At 33.1% G+C, this 16,898-nt stretch overlaps 3 protein-coding genes across 5 annotated transcripts; 2 read left to right on the top strand and 1 right to left on the bottom strand.

Moving 5' to 3' along the window:
- The first annotated feature begins 4,615 nt into the window (after positions 1-4,615).
- On the top strand, positions 4,616-6,104 carry LOC115708880 (F-box protein CPR1). Its single transcript, XM_061112561.1, is given in 3 exon segments — positions 4,616-4,747; positions 4,826-5,090; positions 5,092-6,104. Coding segments are annotated over 2 exon segments (1,233 nt in total). The 5' UTR covers positions 4,616-4,747; positions 4,826-4,870.
- Positions 6,105-7,674: 1,570 nt separating this feature from the next.
- LOC115711445 (F-box/kelch-repeat protein At3g23880) lies at positions 7,675-9,921 on the top strand. 2 transcript variants are annotated; one of them, XM_030639789.2, is made up of 3 exons: positions 7,675-7,863; positions 8,447-8,482; positions 8,579-9,921. In XM_030639789.2, the coding sequence occupies exon 3, from the start codon at positions 8,590-8,592 to the stop codon at positions 9,796-9,798; it is 1,209 nt and encodes a 402-aa protein (XP_030495649.2). In that variant the 5' UTR covers positions 7,675-7,863; positions 8,447-8,482; positions 8,579-8,589; the 3' UTR covers positions 9,799-9,921. The 2 variants fall into 2 exon arrangements, with proteins under 2 accessions (XP_030495649.2, XP_030495650.2); XM_030639790.2 differs by lacking the exon at positions 7,675-7,863 and adding an exon at positions 7,984-8,312.
- Positions 9,922-10,273: 352 nt separating this feature from the next.
- On the bottom strand, positions 10,274-12,211 carry LOC115711444 (omega-hydroxypalmitate O-feruloyl transferase). Of its 2 annotated transcripts, XM_030639787.2 has the most exons (3): positions 11,908-12,211; positions 11,345-11,826; positions 10,274-11,234 (listed from the first exon to the last, which is right to left on the bottom strand). In XM_030639787.2, exons 2-3 carry the CDS (start codon positions 11,783-11,785, stop codon positions 10,377-10,379), a joined length of 1,299 nt encoding a protein of 432 aa, XP_030495647.1. In that variant the 5' UTR covers positions 11,786-11,826; positions 11,908-12,211; the 3' UTR covers positions 10,274-10,376. The 2 variants fall into 2 exon arrangements, with proteins under 2 accessions (XP_030495647.1, XP_030495648.1); XM_030639788.2 differs by lacking the exon at positions 11,908-12,211 and having other exon boundaries at positions 11,345-11,896.
- Between the last annotated feature and the right edge of the window lie 4,687 nt (positions 12,212-16,898).

The raw sequence follows: 16,898 nt of genomic DNA on the forward strand, positions 1-16,898 counted from the left end.
TTGTTTCAATTAATTTACTCAAAATATTAGTCATAAACCAACACCAAAATTTGAATTAAATTGTTTAAACCAAAATATATATGATCTTAAGAGGCATACAACAATATATATATCATAAGATCAATACAAAATTTCATATATTACCATCCAGAAATAAAATAAATGAATTCACTATATGTATGCAACTCTCTGAAATTATCTTAACTAAATTATGAGCGAATCAATAAATAAAATCTAAAGTTTTAACTTCACTAAAGCCATGCATGCCCAGAATAAAAATGCATATAAAAGTGAAGTTATTTATATACATCTCAAGCCACAACAAATAAAATCAATATAAGCAAAACATGTATATCAGTATGAAGTATTTGGCTGGGCTTTTCAAATATATATCATGAGTCTCCTCCATATATCATGAATATATATTACCGGCAAATAATCGTATAATCATATCATACCATTAATGATTAATATATATAAAACCATGGTAGCCACTGAAGTAAAAAAAAAATAAAAAATTGCCAGTCGAAGCATATATATATACATATACTAACTACAGTATATAAGACAAAAGAATATATATATATGACCTTATGGTCTTGCGGTCTTGCTGATACAATCAATGAAAGGTCACATACATAAAGAGGTTATATATGTATATATCTTAATCAATTACTGGAATTTAACCGCAGGAAAAAAATTCCAACGGCGAATACCCAATATACAGATACCAAACTGTAAAAGTCCTCAAGCCATTATCAATAAATCGTAAACTTACGACATATATACAGAAGCCATAAAATATTAAGGCACAATATTATTCAAACAAAAATCAAAACCCTAATTTTTAAAATTCCCAAATTTCATAAACTAAATCATCAGATCTTCAATTAATTTAATAAAGGTGGCTCTGGTACCACTTGTTAGGATTTATAAAACACTTAAGAAATATATAAATCACAGATCCGAACATATTCCTAAAAGTGCTTTAATATAGAAAACCCTAAATCATAAATCTATAAAGCCTTTGCTAAATTAAATAAGAAGAAAATGATAAAATATGAGCGGAAGCACTAACCTGAAGCCATTGTTAGAGATTGCAGAGAAGGTTTTGATCTTCCAAGAATACACTATTTTCTAGAGTATTTTCTCTGATGGGGAAGGAGAGAATACAGAAACCCTAGTGTTTCTTGGGGACCACTACCTATTTATAGACTCATCTTAGAATGAGTTTTGGGTATTTATAATTTGGCCCCTCAACAAATTATAAATTAACTTATGGTATCTACACATTAATTCCATGACACTTTAATACCCTTTTGATACCCATAACATAATTGGTCACTTAATTTTGTATCACACTTTATAACAGCATATACATTATACATATGTGCCCACATAGGATTTTTAATCCAACAATATTTTCTAGAGTTTACACCAATATTTTATTTTGTTTCGATTAGGCAGAATTTTTTTTTTATTTATTTGTTTATCTTGGTAATATTTTGTTATTTGCTTGAATTGTGAGGGACTAGCAATAAATTAGTTCAGAATTGTGTTAAATGTCAAAATATTACATATTTTATAGTGTAAAAATACAAAATAAAATTAATGCTTTATAATATTTTCAAGAAATTAATGCAATATATTATTATGTTGAAATTATTTTATTTAGATTTAATTTTATCTTTGTTTATAAATAATAATTAGTATTTATGGCTTAATAGAGAAAAGGATATAAAAAGTTAAAAAAAAAATTATTTTTATTTATGAAATACAAATTAATTAGATTTTAAATAAATATTTTCATTAAAATTATTGTGATAAATTTTATGTTAAAAATATTTTGTTTTGATTTAATTTTGTTTGTGTTTGAAGAAAAAAATAGCATTTATGGAAAGAAAAAGAAAATAAAAATGGTGAAAATATGGCCTAAAGAAAAAAAAATGGCATTTTTGAGACCCAATAACAGCACAAAAGACAAAGAGGAAATTATACTCTATACCCTTTTTATATTATCCTCTTTTATTTTTACCCTCTTTTTAAAAGTCTATCATTTTTACCTCTTTTTTTAAACATTGTACCAAATTTGCCCCTGTCACTTCAAGATACTCTCTATGTGACTCTCTTATGTCAGGGTATTTTGGGTACAATACATATAAAAAAAGGTTTGTTTCAAATAAATATAAAATTAAAGGCAAATTTAGTTAATTGATTAATAAAAGAGGCATTTTTCAACCTACCCCAAAGACAAATGTCCAAATGGGCCCAAAATCCTCTCCACCCGACAAGCCACAACAAGTGGCAGGCTCCTATTCGCTCGGCAGAAGCACCAAACAGGCCGTTAGCGCCTCTGTCCCCCTCGTCAGCCCACTCGCGCGTGAGCAACACGACTCCACCTGGGCCTTGTGTGCTCCGCACGCGCCAGGCGCACAAGTGGCCCTTCGTCTGGTCCGGGCCCTTCAGCCCAGCCACTTTCCATGTGGCTTTCTCTCCTCTCGCCATGTGTCCACACGCAACTAATGAGAGAGTGACACATGGTAGGTCCAAATTCAACTATTGGGTAATTACATTTTTACCCACATGTAATTTGTAATAAATTTAATTGCACATTAGTCGTTTTACCCTTCTATAAATAGAAGCTTAGGATTTTATAATTCAGTATAGTTTCAGTTTTCAAACAAAAAAATCCAGGAAAAACGCTCTAAGCACTTAGTGTTAGTTTACCGCTTTTCTTAGTTAATTTTCTTATGGGTTTCTAAGTTCTATTATTATTAAGGCGGGTGATGAAACCTAGCGTATTTAATAGAGTATTTATTTTTATTTTGATTCTCAGTACAATATATGCTTATGGTTTTCGCTTCTTAAAATAATTTTTTTCATCTTTAATATCACGTATGTTTATAGTTAAAAATTATTAACGCTTAGTTCTACATTTTATAAAAATTATATTCTTTAATTTTTTGTATTTACATTAAATTGTTTCACATTTAATACTTAGAAGTTATAATTTTAAAAGCAAAATAAAATCTATTTTTATTAGAAAATAGTTGGTTTAATTACTGATTGAATTATGAGAATCAATATAAACATAAATATTTTTATATACACTTATATAAATTCTGAACCCTTAATAATATCTTCAAATATCACTAAAATTATCTGTTACTGTCATTTTTACTGTTTAAAACACTTTATTTTATTTTGTTACCAAAATTCTCGCTATTTTTGGAATTAGGTTAGAGTTTTAATAGCTTAGATTAAATAAGTATTTTTTTCGATCTCACGCAATTCACATGGGTTCGACCTCGTTCTTCACAATCTCCATACTACAATAAAGATTTGTGCCCTTGCGAGTTGATAAATATAAAACGTACCACTTTTGGTACCAACAGAACCCCTGTCGTCGAACACATGCAGAGACATAGAACTCCAGTCACAAGCCCCCGTCGTCGTCTCTCATGGCCTCTCTCGTTTTCAGTGTTTCTTTCTTTTAGTTTTCCAGATTTTTACGATATTTAATGATTTATTTGCAATGATAAATTAAATTTAAGATTAGGGATAAAATTTAGCTATGTTTTGCGTATTTAGCAATATTTAGCAATATTTAGCGATGTATTTTTTATATGAGACTAAAAAAGGTACAACACATCGCTAATCATCGTAAAAACTTGAGTATAATTTTGCGATATTTAGTGATGTGTTAGTGATATTGTGAATTAGAGACATTTAGCGACATTTCGTGATATAGCGACATTTAGCGGTGTTTCACGATATCGTCAAAAACTAAAAAAAAAATGTAAAAAATAAACAAGTTGAGAACTCCAGCGATGGGGATTTCAGGGGTTTCAGGGTGGTTGAGTTCATGAATTTTGGGACTTTGGGTGGAGACAATAAGACTTAGTTAGAGAGAGAGAGAGAGAGAGAGAGAGAGAGAGAGAGAGAGAGAGAGAGAGAGAGAGAGAGAGAGAGAGAGAGAGAGAGAGAGAGAGAGACTTTTGAAATGTAAGTGTATTTTTGGGAGAAAAAATTATTAAACTATTTTTTTCAAAGGAAAATTTGATTTTTTATGCATTAATTGGACTAAAATTGGTCCACTAATTTAAAATTATTCAAAACTTGTAAAATAGGTTAAGTTTTACTAAAACCCATTTTACCCCTCTCATTCTAAAAATTGACCCTCTCTCTTCCTCTCCTTTCTCTCGATCTCTGTTGAACCCACCGAACCCACCACCACGAAGGAAAAGAGCCACCAAACCCACCATCTGAGCACCACTTGACCCACCATCTGAGGACGAAAACCCACTCCACCCACCATCCAGTCGACCCACCATGAAGACGAACACGTCCATGGTAAATTTTTCCCCATAAATTTAGGGTCTAATATGTGCGTTTTGTATTAGATTTTAGGCTCTAAATTTAAATCTGTAATTTTTGGGTTAGAAAATACATTTTTTAGGCAAGTCTGATGCAGGCTCGATACATCGTGATAAAGTATTTTTTACTTTTTACTGTATAAAATGTATTTTTATAATTTTAAAACTTTATAAAAATATTTTTATAATTAAAAATTTTAAACAGTAAAATTGTAAATAAAACATAAAATAGGGTATTTTTGAAAATTTTCCCACCCAAAAACCCCAAACCCCATTCTTCTACGACACTTCCTATCTCTTCCGGCTCAGAACTCAGGAGCGGAAAGGAGAAATCGGTGATCAAAAATCTCCAACTATTTGCTAATATTAAGGTAATATATTCATTAGGAATCTCACTAACCATATTATTTTCTGGTTTTTCTTATTTAATTTGTATTTCTCATGTGTAGGGACTTAAATTGAATACCACTGGTTAGGTTTGGTTTGTTTTAGTAATGGCTGACTGTAATTCAAAATCCAAAATTGGGTCTTCGAGCAATGTCAGTGCCGGATTATCATATGAGATAATTGAAGAGATAATTTCAAGATTAGATGCAAAATCTGTGATACGACTAAAGTGTCTGAGCAAACATTGGTTTTCCCGAATAAGTGAGCCGAGTTTCATGGATGCTCACCACAAAAACCAGGTACATCGAGCCCTACTGGGCTTCTCCCTATGATGACATACACAGTGTTGGTGGTATTGTAATGCGAGGCTCAATTCGTAGCTCAGAAAACTTTGATGAGATTTCGTCTATAGAATTTCCTGTTTGCCGTAGGAATGTTGAGTTTGTGGGTAGTGATAATGGTGTGATTTGTTTGGTAGAAGAAGATCATAATGAGGATTACCTTTGGAACCCTGCAATAGAAATGGGAAAGCATAAGAAACTCCCTCCTTCTCCATATGCTCCATCTCGAGGTCGTAAGTATTCAATCCATACTTTGTATGGATTTGGGTACGAAGGATTGACCAATGATTTCAAAGTGGTGGCTGCATCATATGGAGATAAACAATGTTGTTCATTCTTTCAAAGAGGTGAGCAAGTTGCCGTGTATAGTTTGAAAAACAATTCATGGAAAACTATGCTCATGTCTGACATATTTACTTCCTATGCTCATAATGATAGTGATAATGATGATAATTGTCCTAAGGTGTTTACTGTTGAAAAGGAGAGTGTGGTTGTTAGTGGCTCTATTCATTGGTCAATATATTATAGCCGTAGATATGAAGGGGTAGATTATTATTATGGGGTAGTTGCTTTTGATCTAAGTAGTGAAGAATTCAAGCTCATTAAACTCCCTTCATCTTTCAAGTATAAAGACTCTCCCTTTCCACAGATTTTTAACATGCGTGACTGCCTATCTCTGCTCACTTTCAACTATTCAACTAAAATTGAGATATGGGTGATGAAGGAATATGGTGTGTGGGATTCTTGGACTAAACATCTTTCGTTGGGATCTTCTCAAATAAATCTCTTCCAAATCTGGCCATTAGGTGTATCACATAATGGTAACCTCTTACTTAGCAAGCGAATTGTTGATGAGCCAAGTCTTGATGAGTCTTCTCCTTCTACAGACTTTCGTACTTTGTCCTTTTATGATCCCAAGAGTAGGAGGGTCCAATATATAGGCAGACAAGAGAGGGGCTCCAACTTTGCTACTTATGCAGAGAGTATCTTTCTAAGCTAACACGAAAGAGTCACAAAGTTTTTACCTTAATTCTAGTACTGCTTTTCTGGTGCCTGGTATTTTGTATATAGTTCATTACTTTATTATGGCTTCTATTTAAGTTTTTATTAGATTCTTGGTTCATTAAACTGGTTCATGCTTACATTTCTATATTTTTGTTTGTAAGAATGTGTCATTAATCCAAAGTAGAAAAGATAATAGATTTGTGGCAACTTAAGATCCCTCCAAAGGCTAAAAATTTCCTTTGGCGTGTTGTGACCGAATGCCTCCCGACTTGCCTTAATCATATTACTAAACATGTGAGTATTTTCCATCTTTGTCCTATTTGTCAAGACCATCCTGAAACAACTTCCCATGCTCTCTTTGATTGTCCTTTTGCTACCTCTTGCTGGCTGAATTTTGGTACTATTGGCCCAAGCTCTTTTCTCACGATTGGTACTTGGTTGGAGAATCTATTTCAAAGGTAGATACTGAAACTATCTGTAGGGTGACTATGGTGTGTTGGGCCTTGTGGAAAGCCATAAATAAAAAAGTTTAGAAACAGAAATCATCTTTTGTTGACGAGGTACTTGTATCGGCTAGCACAACTCTTGATCGTTGGAGAAAAGCTCAAGATAAATCTATTCTATCATCTTTATTTCTTGGAGACATTGATGATCAAACTGAGCTTTGGATAAAACATTCACTAATCACATCAAGATTAATATGGATGTTGCCTTTTTCGAGAAAGAAAACTTATATAGTTTAGGGGTTGTAGCTCGAGATAGCTTTAGAAGACTTTTACGCATTGAAGCCGAGTACCATGGAGATCTCTACTCGACAGAAGTTGTCGAAGCTATGGGCATCAAAGAAACTCTAAGTTGGATCAAACACAAGAAGTGGAAGGATGTAGAGATTGAAACTGATAGCATGCTTGTCGTTCAAGCAATACGTAGTAATCAGCAAATGTTCTCTGTCTTTGGTTTGATTATTAATAATTGTAAAACTTTATTTCCTTCTCTACTAAATATTTATTTACTTTTTGTTAAACGATCAGCAAATAGTTGACCATTATATTGCTAGACACTCTCGGTACTATAACAATACTCTAAAGTTGGTGATGTTTGCTTTGATGTAATATAATTAGAATAGTATTGATAATATGAATGGTAATATAATAAAATGATATTATGATGTTTGATTGAACACTATAATAAACATTCTAATTAAATAATGTGGTATTATCAAAAATATATTTAATTTTATTATTTTTAGTATTTGAAATTAAAAAAAAAAAGAAAGTAATTTCTTACAATGTAACAAATTTTCAAAAAAATACAGAATGAAAAATATGGGAAATTATTCTATATATTATTTTTTAAATTTTTTTTTAAAAAATAATTATGGTTTGGATTGATCCAGTAATTTGTTATCCGGATTTCTGTGTAAAATGTCGTAAAAAAAAAAAACTCTTAAAAACATTTGGTGAACAATTTATGCCCCTGTCATATGCACGCAAAATATTATGCTTTCGGTGCATGTGACTGTACACACTGCACATATAATTATTATTAATACAAAAGATAACTTGAGGTTACATTACATGTTTCCATTAAAAGATAAAAGGTTAAAGTTACAAGTATTATATTGTAAAAGGAAAAAGCACACAAAACAAGTTAAAACACACTCTAACCATAACTCTTCTTCTTCTCTTTCAGCTTCCATCATCATCTCTCTCCCAAGTTTCATGTATTTGATTTGAGGTGTCTCTCTCTTCCAGGTATTTACACCCCTTTCAATTACTTTTCACCATTTTACCTGAAATTTATTAAAATAACAATGTGAATTATTAAAATTTATAAAATAATTTCACTTAATTTACTCTATGCGATTATAACAGTTGTTTATGGTCGCACAATATAATTTATAATCGTTTCTCCGATCATACTAAATTATTTTGCTAATAAAATTTTTTATAAGATTATTTTGGAGTTGTGCATTGAGTTTTACGCAATATATAGAGTAATGCTAAGTTTTTAGGGTTGTGTGGTGATATTAATTGAAATGTATAATATGCATAAATTTTTCCTTTGTTTTTGGATCAGCCATTTAAAATTAAGATTGATATATACTAATAATACACAATCATATCCAAAAACGAAAGATCTCTTCAAACATGTCATTTTTACATCCAAAAAGTTCTTTCATTTCGTTAAATATATTGTCTTGGTACTATTTTCCTTTTCATTTTTACATTACATCCAAGAAAAAATCATTGGCACCATGAATTTATTTTTATGCATTAAGTAAATTTATTGCTCAATTATTGATTATTAATTGGTTGATTTGCTGTTTTGCATCAGTTAGTACAGGTGGTAATCTTGCTCAGTTCATCAAAGGTATGTTTAATTTTACTGTTTTGCCTTTTGAGTTATGAGTTTGATACATTGGTGGTGAATGGTAATAGCAGCTAGGGTTTTGTTATCTTTGTGTAGGTTGATACTTGATGGCTATGGTGATCTGTAATTCGGAAGTCAAAATTGAAATCAATTTTCCAATGGAAATAATTGAAAGCATACTGTTAAGATCACAGGCAAAATCTGTGGTACGGTTCAAGTGTGTTTGCAAATCTTGGTTATCCCTAATAAGCAACCCAATCTTCATGAAAGACCACCACAAACGACAAGTAACTCATACCATCCAGGCTGTTGGAAGATTTGGAGGAATGGTGTGCTCATCTCATAGCTCGAAACACTTTGATCAGATTTCATCAAACATATTCCCTAATGACAAGTATAAGATGGAGAATCCACACATGGCCTTTGTGGGTTGTGATCATGGTGTGGTTTGTTTGGTAGACAATTTTACTCATGTTTACCTTTGGAACCCTGCAATTGGAAATCATAAAAAACTCCCCGAATCTCATCCTCTTAAGGGTATTTGTAAGTCTCAGACTTTGTTTGGATTTGGATACGAACCTCTAACCAATGATTTCAAAGTGGTGGCTGCGCGTTCATGTGAAGGTAACCACATTTTGTTGGATGATAGAAAACTTTGGGTGTTTCAGAAGTTCTTTATAAGAGGTGAACAAATTGCAGTATATAGTTTGAAAAACAACTCATGGAAAAGTTTGGTTATGCCTGATTTATTCTCTATCGATCAACATGATGGTGACAAAGGCGATACCAAGTTATTTACATCTGTATGTTACATGGTGTCTGTTGTTGTTAGTGGCTCTATTCATTGGCTAATCTCTTTCGAACAAAGACGTTCTTCTTCTGTAGAGAAGCTTGGGATAGTTGCGTTTGATCTAAGTAGTGAGGAATTTAAGCTCATTACACCCCCTTCAACTTTAAATGATAAAAGAATTTGGAATACAAGTATTTGTAACTTGAGTGGCTGCCTATCTTTGATCACAACACCAGGTCCATCATCATGTATTGACATATGGGTCATGAAGAAGTATGGTATGAGTGATTCTTGGGCTAAATATATATCTGTGGACTTAGGTAACCAACTAGTGAAATCTTTTCCATTAGGTGTATCACAGAATGGTAACCTCTTACTTGAATCAACAAGTGTTGGAGAGCTAAGAAAAGACCGGTATACTTCCATTTATGATCCCAAGAGTAAGACTATCCAACATGTAGGCAAAGGAGAGCGAGGCTCCAAGCCCAACTTTGCAACTTATGCTGAGAGTATCTTTCTAAGTTAGACTTTATTTCTCTTAATTCTAGTAGTGTTGTGTTGTTTTGTTTACTTTGTGTTTATTAGTTTATCATGCTTACTTTTCTATATTTTTGTTTTCTTCTTTATATAATGAAGTTTTACAATTGTGTACTTTTTTTGATTGATCCAAAGTAGAAAACAAGTATCTAGGCTAATATGTGGATCAACATCATAATCAAGCTCCAATAATCTACCCTTTTTATGTTTCTGTATCATTCATTATAGAAACTACAAAACAGGTTCAAGAACAATTTCTAATTATGATTGTTTTTGGTTCATTATCCTATTTCATCATACTTCAGTAGACTTAATCCTATGAGTTGAATAAAAATGTTTGGAGTAAAAGCTTTTATTCTAGCCTATAAGAGAGTATAATTGACACTATATATATATGTGTGTGTGTGTGTGTGTGTGTGTGTGTTTAACTAGACAGAGAAGAAAATTACAAAACAAGGACATGATTTTGCAAATCCACAGAACATTGGTGTTGTAGAGAGTAATCCATTTTTATTATTAAATAGATGAATAATAAGACTTCATAGGTAATACATAGGTATATATAGTTCAATTCTGCATTAGTTCTTCAAAAACCTTCATGGCAGATTCTGGCAATCCCAACAAAACATTTATGCTTTTCCTCTCTTTGCCATGGGAAAGAAACAAAATCACTTCCTTCTCAGGTAAAGCAACTGGTCCTGATAATAAAGGCTCTCCCCAACCGAAATCAGTGGTGTGAAAAGGTAGCCTAGACCAAGTTGTGATCAAAAGAGTTGCTGCAAGAGAAGGCCTGGCTCTTGTTATTTCAAAGTAGTCAATAGCAGATCTCATGTAACTGTCGTTAACCATATTAACTGCTTTCTGAACTTGGCCAACTGCGAAAGACAGAGGATTCTCCAATAGATCACCAGCTCTGCAAAGTGAATTGGTTAGCACAATTGCATTGCCAAAGTATCCTTTTGGAATTGGTGGCTCAAATCTTGACCGCCCGTCAACAGCAAACAGGAGCTTTGTGTTTTGATCAGGTTGCATCTTTAGTGACTCGGTTCGCGCTCTCCATACAAAGGCAGATAGTGCTTCAAATGTTGTGCACTTCTCTAAAACCCCATCTGCTATGGCTTTTTTCTTGAGCTTTTCAAGTTTCTCAGGATTGAAACAGAAGGACTTATAAAGCATTTCTTCCTCATAGAGCTTGCTGGTTTCTGATATATCTTGGATCTCGGCGAATTCATCATGGGAATACTCTATTTTTGGAGGGTTCCTTGCTTTAAGTATGCTTCTATCTAGGAATGGAGACACATTCAAAGGTAAGCCTCTTGCAGTCTCACCCCATGAGTTGACAAATTCCATAGCTCCAATCCCATCAAACATACAATGATTCATGCATAGCCCAAGAACAAAGCCTCCACATTTGAACTTAGTCACCTAAACATACAATGATTCATCACTGAACAAAAACTAAGAGAAACTTAAAAAGTGAACTCTGTTTCAATTATGTTATCTGTTTTGAATGCTAGATAATGAAAAATGCAAACCTGAGCAACTAGAGGAGGAATCTCAAGTATGTTGTTGGCACCAGGAATATCATAAACCAACTTTCCAAGAGTGACAGGATCAGGCTTGGTTATGTCACCAATCTCTTCAATAGAACAGTTAGCTTCAGCCTCAACAAACACAGCACCTTCCCCATTACAAATCACTATCAATTTTCCCTCTGAACTAATAGTTAACCTTCCAGCTAGAGGATAATAATGAACTAGAACCTTTGACAAGGCATTCTTGATAACTTTCACAGCCTCCTCATTGCCTTTCAAATCCGATTTGAAGCAGTAGATAGTTCGAACAATCACGGCGATATTCTGGTCAAGGTTGGAGAGAAAGTAAAGACCCTTCTCTGTCTCATCTGCAGGTGCAACCAAAGTTGGTTCTTCTAGCTTAACATTAAGCTCAAAGGTTTTGTCACTAACTTTCTCCATTAAAAAAGGAAAAGAAGAACACCCCTTCACACTCAAACAACCTATTCAAAATAAGAACATAACAGAATTTTATAAGTATGAAAACTCAGAATGCCAATATGGATTATGGTAATGAAACTTACCTGAACTGAATGATGTTATGTTATGTTATGTTATGTTGTGTTTTAGATTAATAAATGGGGAGCTGGAATTATATAGAGAGAAGAGAACTAAGATTGAAAATTTGACCACCATTTTCTTGTATTGGTTAACAATAAAAATTAAAACTTGGGAGGGTACAGATGCTCATTCCTCATTGGAGATAAATCAATAATAATGAAATAATAATCCCTTCAAATTAGGAAAAAAGGCTTAACCATAAGAGTAGTGCATGAAAAAGACAGCATTTGGATTTTAATTCATTTGTATATATGGTTTTTCTTTTGAGTCTGGTTTTGAACAATGGTCCTTCTCTATTATGTTATGTCTAAAGCTCATATGGATTGTGGTAGGCTACTGCCCAAAGAACCAAAACCTCACCAGCTTAGGAGTTTAGCATAAGAGATGATGAGTTTTTCTTTGGGGTGTTTGGTTGGTGTGGTTGGCATCCAAAAATACAAAAATAAATCCATTAGGTTTCTTGGTCTACTTGTTATGATTATTTAAAACCAAACCTTTTTTGTTTTTATGGTTTTCTAATGAAATAAAAATACACCCTTTTTTACACAATAGAAATGTTTCAGGTAGTAGTTGTAGCACACATCACAAATATACCATTTTGATCATATTTGACTTAGGATAAAAAGAATATTAAGATTAGACCCTTTGATTAATTTGACTAAAGATATTCTTTACTAAGAAGCAATTAAATGGAGGGTTTTGATCATTTTTTTTTACAATAAACAAAACTCTTTTTCTATTGTCACTAAATGATTGATTTGATTTTTCTTTCCAAAAAAGAAATAAGTGTTTTGTTTTAAATGTATAGTTTACCAGTTTTGTTGAAACTTTTTAATCCAACTTTCCAAAAATATCACATTCATTGGGCAATAAAATGAAAACAGCTAATAATAATTCATCTATATATCGTTGACAAAATATTGCTCATATACCAAATTTTACTGTCCTCCTCTTGTGAATATCGCAAGGGAATAGTTATTTACATTTGGTAGTTTTTATGTCGTTGTCAACAAATATTTAATTCTCATTTTACCTTTTTTTTTTTTTTTTGAGAAAAAATTCTCATTTTACCTTTAGATTAATAAAAGATGAATTAGTACTTAATAGAAATAAAATTATTAAATTAATAATCTCGTGCTAGAGTTTCTTTAAATATTTAATATCGTTTGCTAGAGTTTATTTTTCTAAATTTTTAGTCGCCTGAGGTTGTTTTTTTCTCCAATCAGGCTCTGTTAGACTTTTTATTTGGGCTCACATTAAGTTTTATTGGTTTTATTAAAACTTGGGTTGATTGGATAGTTCTTTGCTGTGTTAGCCCATGTTGTTAGTGATCAATTGTTAATGGGCTTAGCATCTGTGTGTAAAGTCTAGGTGAAGCAGAAGTGTGGGCTTTTCTAGTTGACTGAAGCCTTTGATGAGCAGGCCCAACCCAACTAGGGTTTTGTAGCTAAGTCCCCTCCCTAACTCTATAAATACATATTGTCTCATCACAATTGTATACCTTTTGATAATCAGATAAATAAACTGCTTCTGATTTAGAGATCTAGGGAGGAAGACTTAGTTGATAGTATTGCACTATCAAAGTGGAGTAACTGCTGTGGATCAAACAGAGATAATTGCTATGGATCAATCAGGTACACATACCTAATTATTATATATTACTATTGTGTTCTATGTTATATACAAATAGATCTTGGGTTTATTATTAATTTTTCTAACAGGCTCGCCAGCCTTCCTTGGGCTTAGGTGTGGCTTGGCTAGGGTCTGTGATTTTGTTACTGCGATTAGATTTTTGCAAATGTAATTAGTTTTGTCTCTGCGATATGATTTTGAGTGTCTTTTGTTTAGGTTATTGCGATTAGTCTTGTTTCTGTGACATGGTTTTGTTTTGTTTTATTTGTTGTTGGTTCCTCTTCTTTGTTCTTTGATGTGTTGCCATCAAATTGTTGTTAGTGGTTAAAAAAAAAATATTTGTGGCTAAAGGAGTTGTTAGTAGTGATGTTACGTACCTTGCACAATAGTTGAGTACTCAAGTTAAAGGGTTGAATAAACTGCTGCAACAGATCTATTGTTGTGTCTTCTGAACGGTGGAGGAAATTGAATATAGGTGTTCTTAAGGTTAACTGTAATGTTGTAATCTTTTTCATTTGACTTTATTTTTGTTTCTTTTGTCAAACCGATCTGAGAATCAAGCGGTAATTAGTTGGCTCATTTCTCTGATTCTAATACTGGTTGTGTTTTTAATGGGATTGGGTTGTAGACTATTATTTTAATTGATTGTTATTAATAAAATTGGATGATTTCTTAAAAAGTAAAAAGATTAATTATATTTAGGTAATAGAAAAAAAAATAGTAGGGATCTAGGGGAGGAGTAAGCAAATAGAATTAAGAATCGTAATAAAAGGAACTAGTGGCACGTTTACCGTCCAGTATTCAAAATCAAAATAAATTAATGAAAAAATGTAACAGAATAAATGAAAAATAATCGGAATCAATATTCGTAATATGTTGTTTACTAAAACTTCTTGGAAATGAAATGATAGTGATTTATCTTGTTTACTTTGTCAAGAAACATAATTGGAATGCTTAAATTGACTAAATTATTTTTTTGAGTTAAACTATAATCAGGGTCGGCCCTAGGTATAGGCGGGCTAAGCTCGTGCCAAGGGCCTACACCTTTTGGGGGCCAAAATAAAAGAAAATTATTAGGCTTTTATTTAAGTAATATTAAGTGTATTGTAAATAACAAATATTCATAGTTTAGTTAGTTAAGGTGTATGACATATTATATAATATCATGGGTTCGAATCCCATAACAATCTTTTTCAATATTTTTTTGGAATAATTACATAAGGCACCATTTTTTGTAAAATATTTACATTTTTACGTTCAAAGAATATTTTTTTTACATTTTTACGGTTTTCCAAAAAATAACACGAAAACAACATAAAATCAACAAGAAAACAACATAAAAGTAACATGAAAATAACATCAAAAAAACAACAAAAAATTAACAACAAATGAACAAAGTTTCAACATAAAAAGACCGTATTTTATGTAAATAAAATCAAAAAAATCGTAAAAATATTTAAAATTCCGTGAAACCGTATTTTTGTTGTTTTTTTGTTGTTTTTGTGCATTTGTGAAATTAACCCTATTTTTTTATATATATTTTAGAGGGCGCCAAAATCAAATTTGCCTTAGGTCCATATATTCTCAAGGTCTGCCCTGACTATAATATATAGTAGGGGTAATTCCATAAATATGGAAAAAAAATAAAGCTAGTTTAGATAAATATGGTAAGGAAACTTAAATAGAAAAAATAAGTTATTTAAAATAAAAACTTAACATATATGAGATTGAATTACCATGAAAGATATTAAAATTCCCATCATATTTTTTTTTTTTTAAAAAAAAAAAACAAATGAAACTACAGTGATCGCCAAAATTGTCACCAGTACTGAAAAAGGCACCGGAGTTTGTTGTCGGCACCAGAAAAATCGTTGGAGTTGTTGACGCCATTAGGAAAGTCGCCGAAATTTTTGCTAGCACCGAAAAGTCACTGAAATTGGCATTGTCGCTAGAAAAATTACCAGAAAAATCACCAATGCCAATTCCAGTGACAATGCCAATTCTGACGAATTTTCCAGATTTTGCTATCGGTACCGGAAAAGTCGTTGAAGTAACTATCGGTGTCAAAAAAGTCGTCGGAGTTGCTACCGATGCCATAAAGTTGTCAGAATTGGTATTGTCGTCAGAAAAATCACCGAAAAAATTACCAAGAAACTGGTTTCTTGGTATTTTTTTAGGCGAATATGCCAATTCTAATGACTTTTCTAAAGTTTGTTGTCGATGACTGATAAATCGCCGGAGTAGCTGCCAGTGTCAGAAAAGTCGTCGGAATTGGCATTGTCACTGGAAAAATCACCAAGAAAGTGGTTTCTTCATCGAGAAACCAGTTTCTTCATCGAGAAACCAGTTTCTTCATCGAGAAACCAGTTTCTTGGTATTTTTTCAGTAATTTTTCCAGCGACAATGCCAATTTCGACGTATTTTTTCGTGTCGGCAGCAACTCCAACGACTTTTTTGGCACCGAAAGCTACTCTGGTGATTTTTTCGGCACCGGCAGCAAACTCCGACGACTTTTCCTACACCACTGACAAATAAAACTACCTAAACAAATAAAAACATTAAATATGGGATGGGAAATTTGATTTTCTATACTTAGAAAATCAAACAAATTTTTCCCTAAACCAAAAATTTAAAACCTAAAAAAACTATTCTTTTTTTTTCAAAACCCCAAAAATACCCCCCTCACAATATTCTCTCTCTCTCTGCATCATCTCTCTCTCCCTCTATCTCACCCCAACCGCCCACCCTCACCCGAACCACCCTCACCCACGCCAACCCCAACCCGAACCACCCTCACCCCCGTCGACCACGAATCCCAGGCCCCCTCTTCACCGCCTCGGCCATCGAAAGCAAAAAAAAAAAAAAAAAGGAAGAGAGAGGTCCGACCGTCCGAAACTTTTTTTTTTTTCCCCGCGATTTGAGAGAGAGGAAGAGAGAGGTCCGATGGTCGGACCTTGGGGTCCGATGGGTCCGATTGGTCGGACCCCATCGGACCCTAAGGTCCGACCATCGGCTGTGAATTTTTTTTTTTTTTTTTCGCGATTTGAGAGAGAGAGGAAGAAAGAGGTCCGATGGGTCCGATTGGTCGGACCCCATCGGACCCCAAGGTCCGACCGTCTGTGAAATTTTTTTTTTTTCCTGCGATTTGAGAGAGAGAGGAAGAGAGAGGTCCGATGGCCGGACCCCATCGGACCCCATGGTCCGACCATCGGACCTGGGGTGTGGGATTCTTGGGACCGGCCGAGATAGAGAGAGAAAGAGAGATGCTGTGAGAGTTTGGGGGTATTTTTGGGGTTTTGAAAAAAAAAGGTATAGTTTTTTT

The sequence above is a fragment of the Cannabis sativa genome, chromosome 3, assembly GCF_029168945.1.
Source record: "Cannabis sativa cultivar Pink pepper isolate KNU-18-1 chromosome 3, ASM2916894v1, whole genome shotgun sequence".
Lineage (NCBI taxonomy): Eukaryota > Viridiplantae > Streptophyta > Magnoliopsida > Rosales > Cannabaceae > Cannabis > Cannabis sativa.

Excerpts from the sequence above, each read along its gene's own strand:
- LOC115711445 (XM_030639789.2), top strand. The coding sequence starts at position 8,590 with ATGGCTATGGTGATCTGTAATTCGGAAGTCAAAATTGAAATCAATTTT.
- LOC115711444 (XM_030639787.2), bottom strand. The coding sequence starts at position 11,785 with ATGGAGAAAGTTAGTGACAAAACCTTTGAGCTTAATGTTAAGCTAGAA. Across the intron at positions 11,235-11,344 it reads TTCCTCCTCTAGTTGCTCAG|GTGACTAAGTTCAAATGTGG; the intron begins GTTTGCATTTTT and ends TTGTATGTTTAG.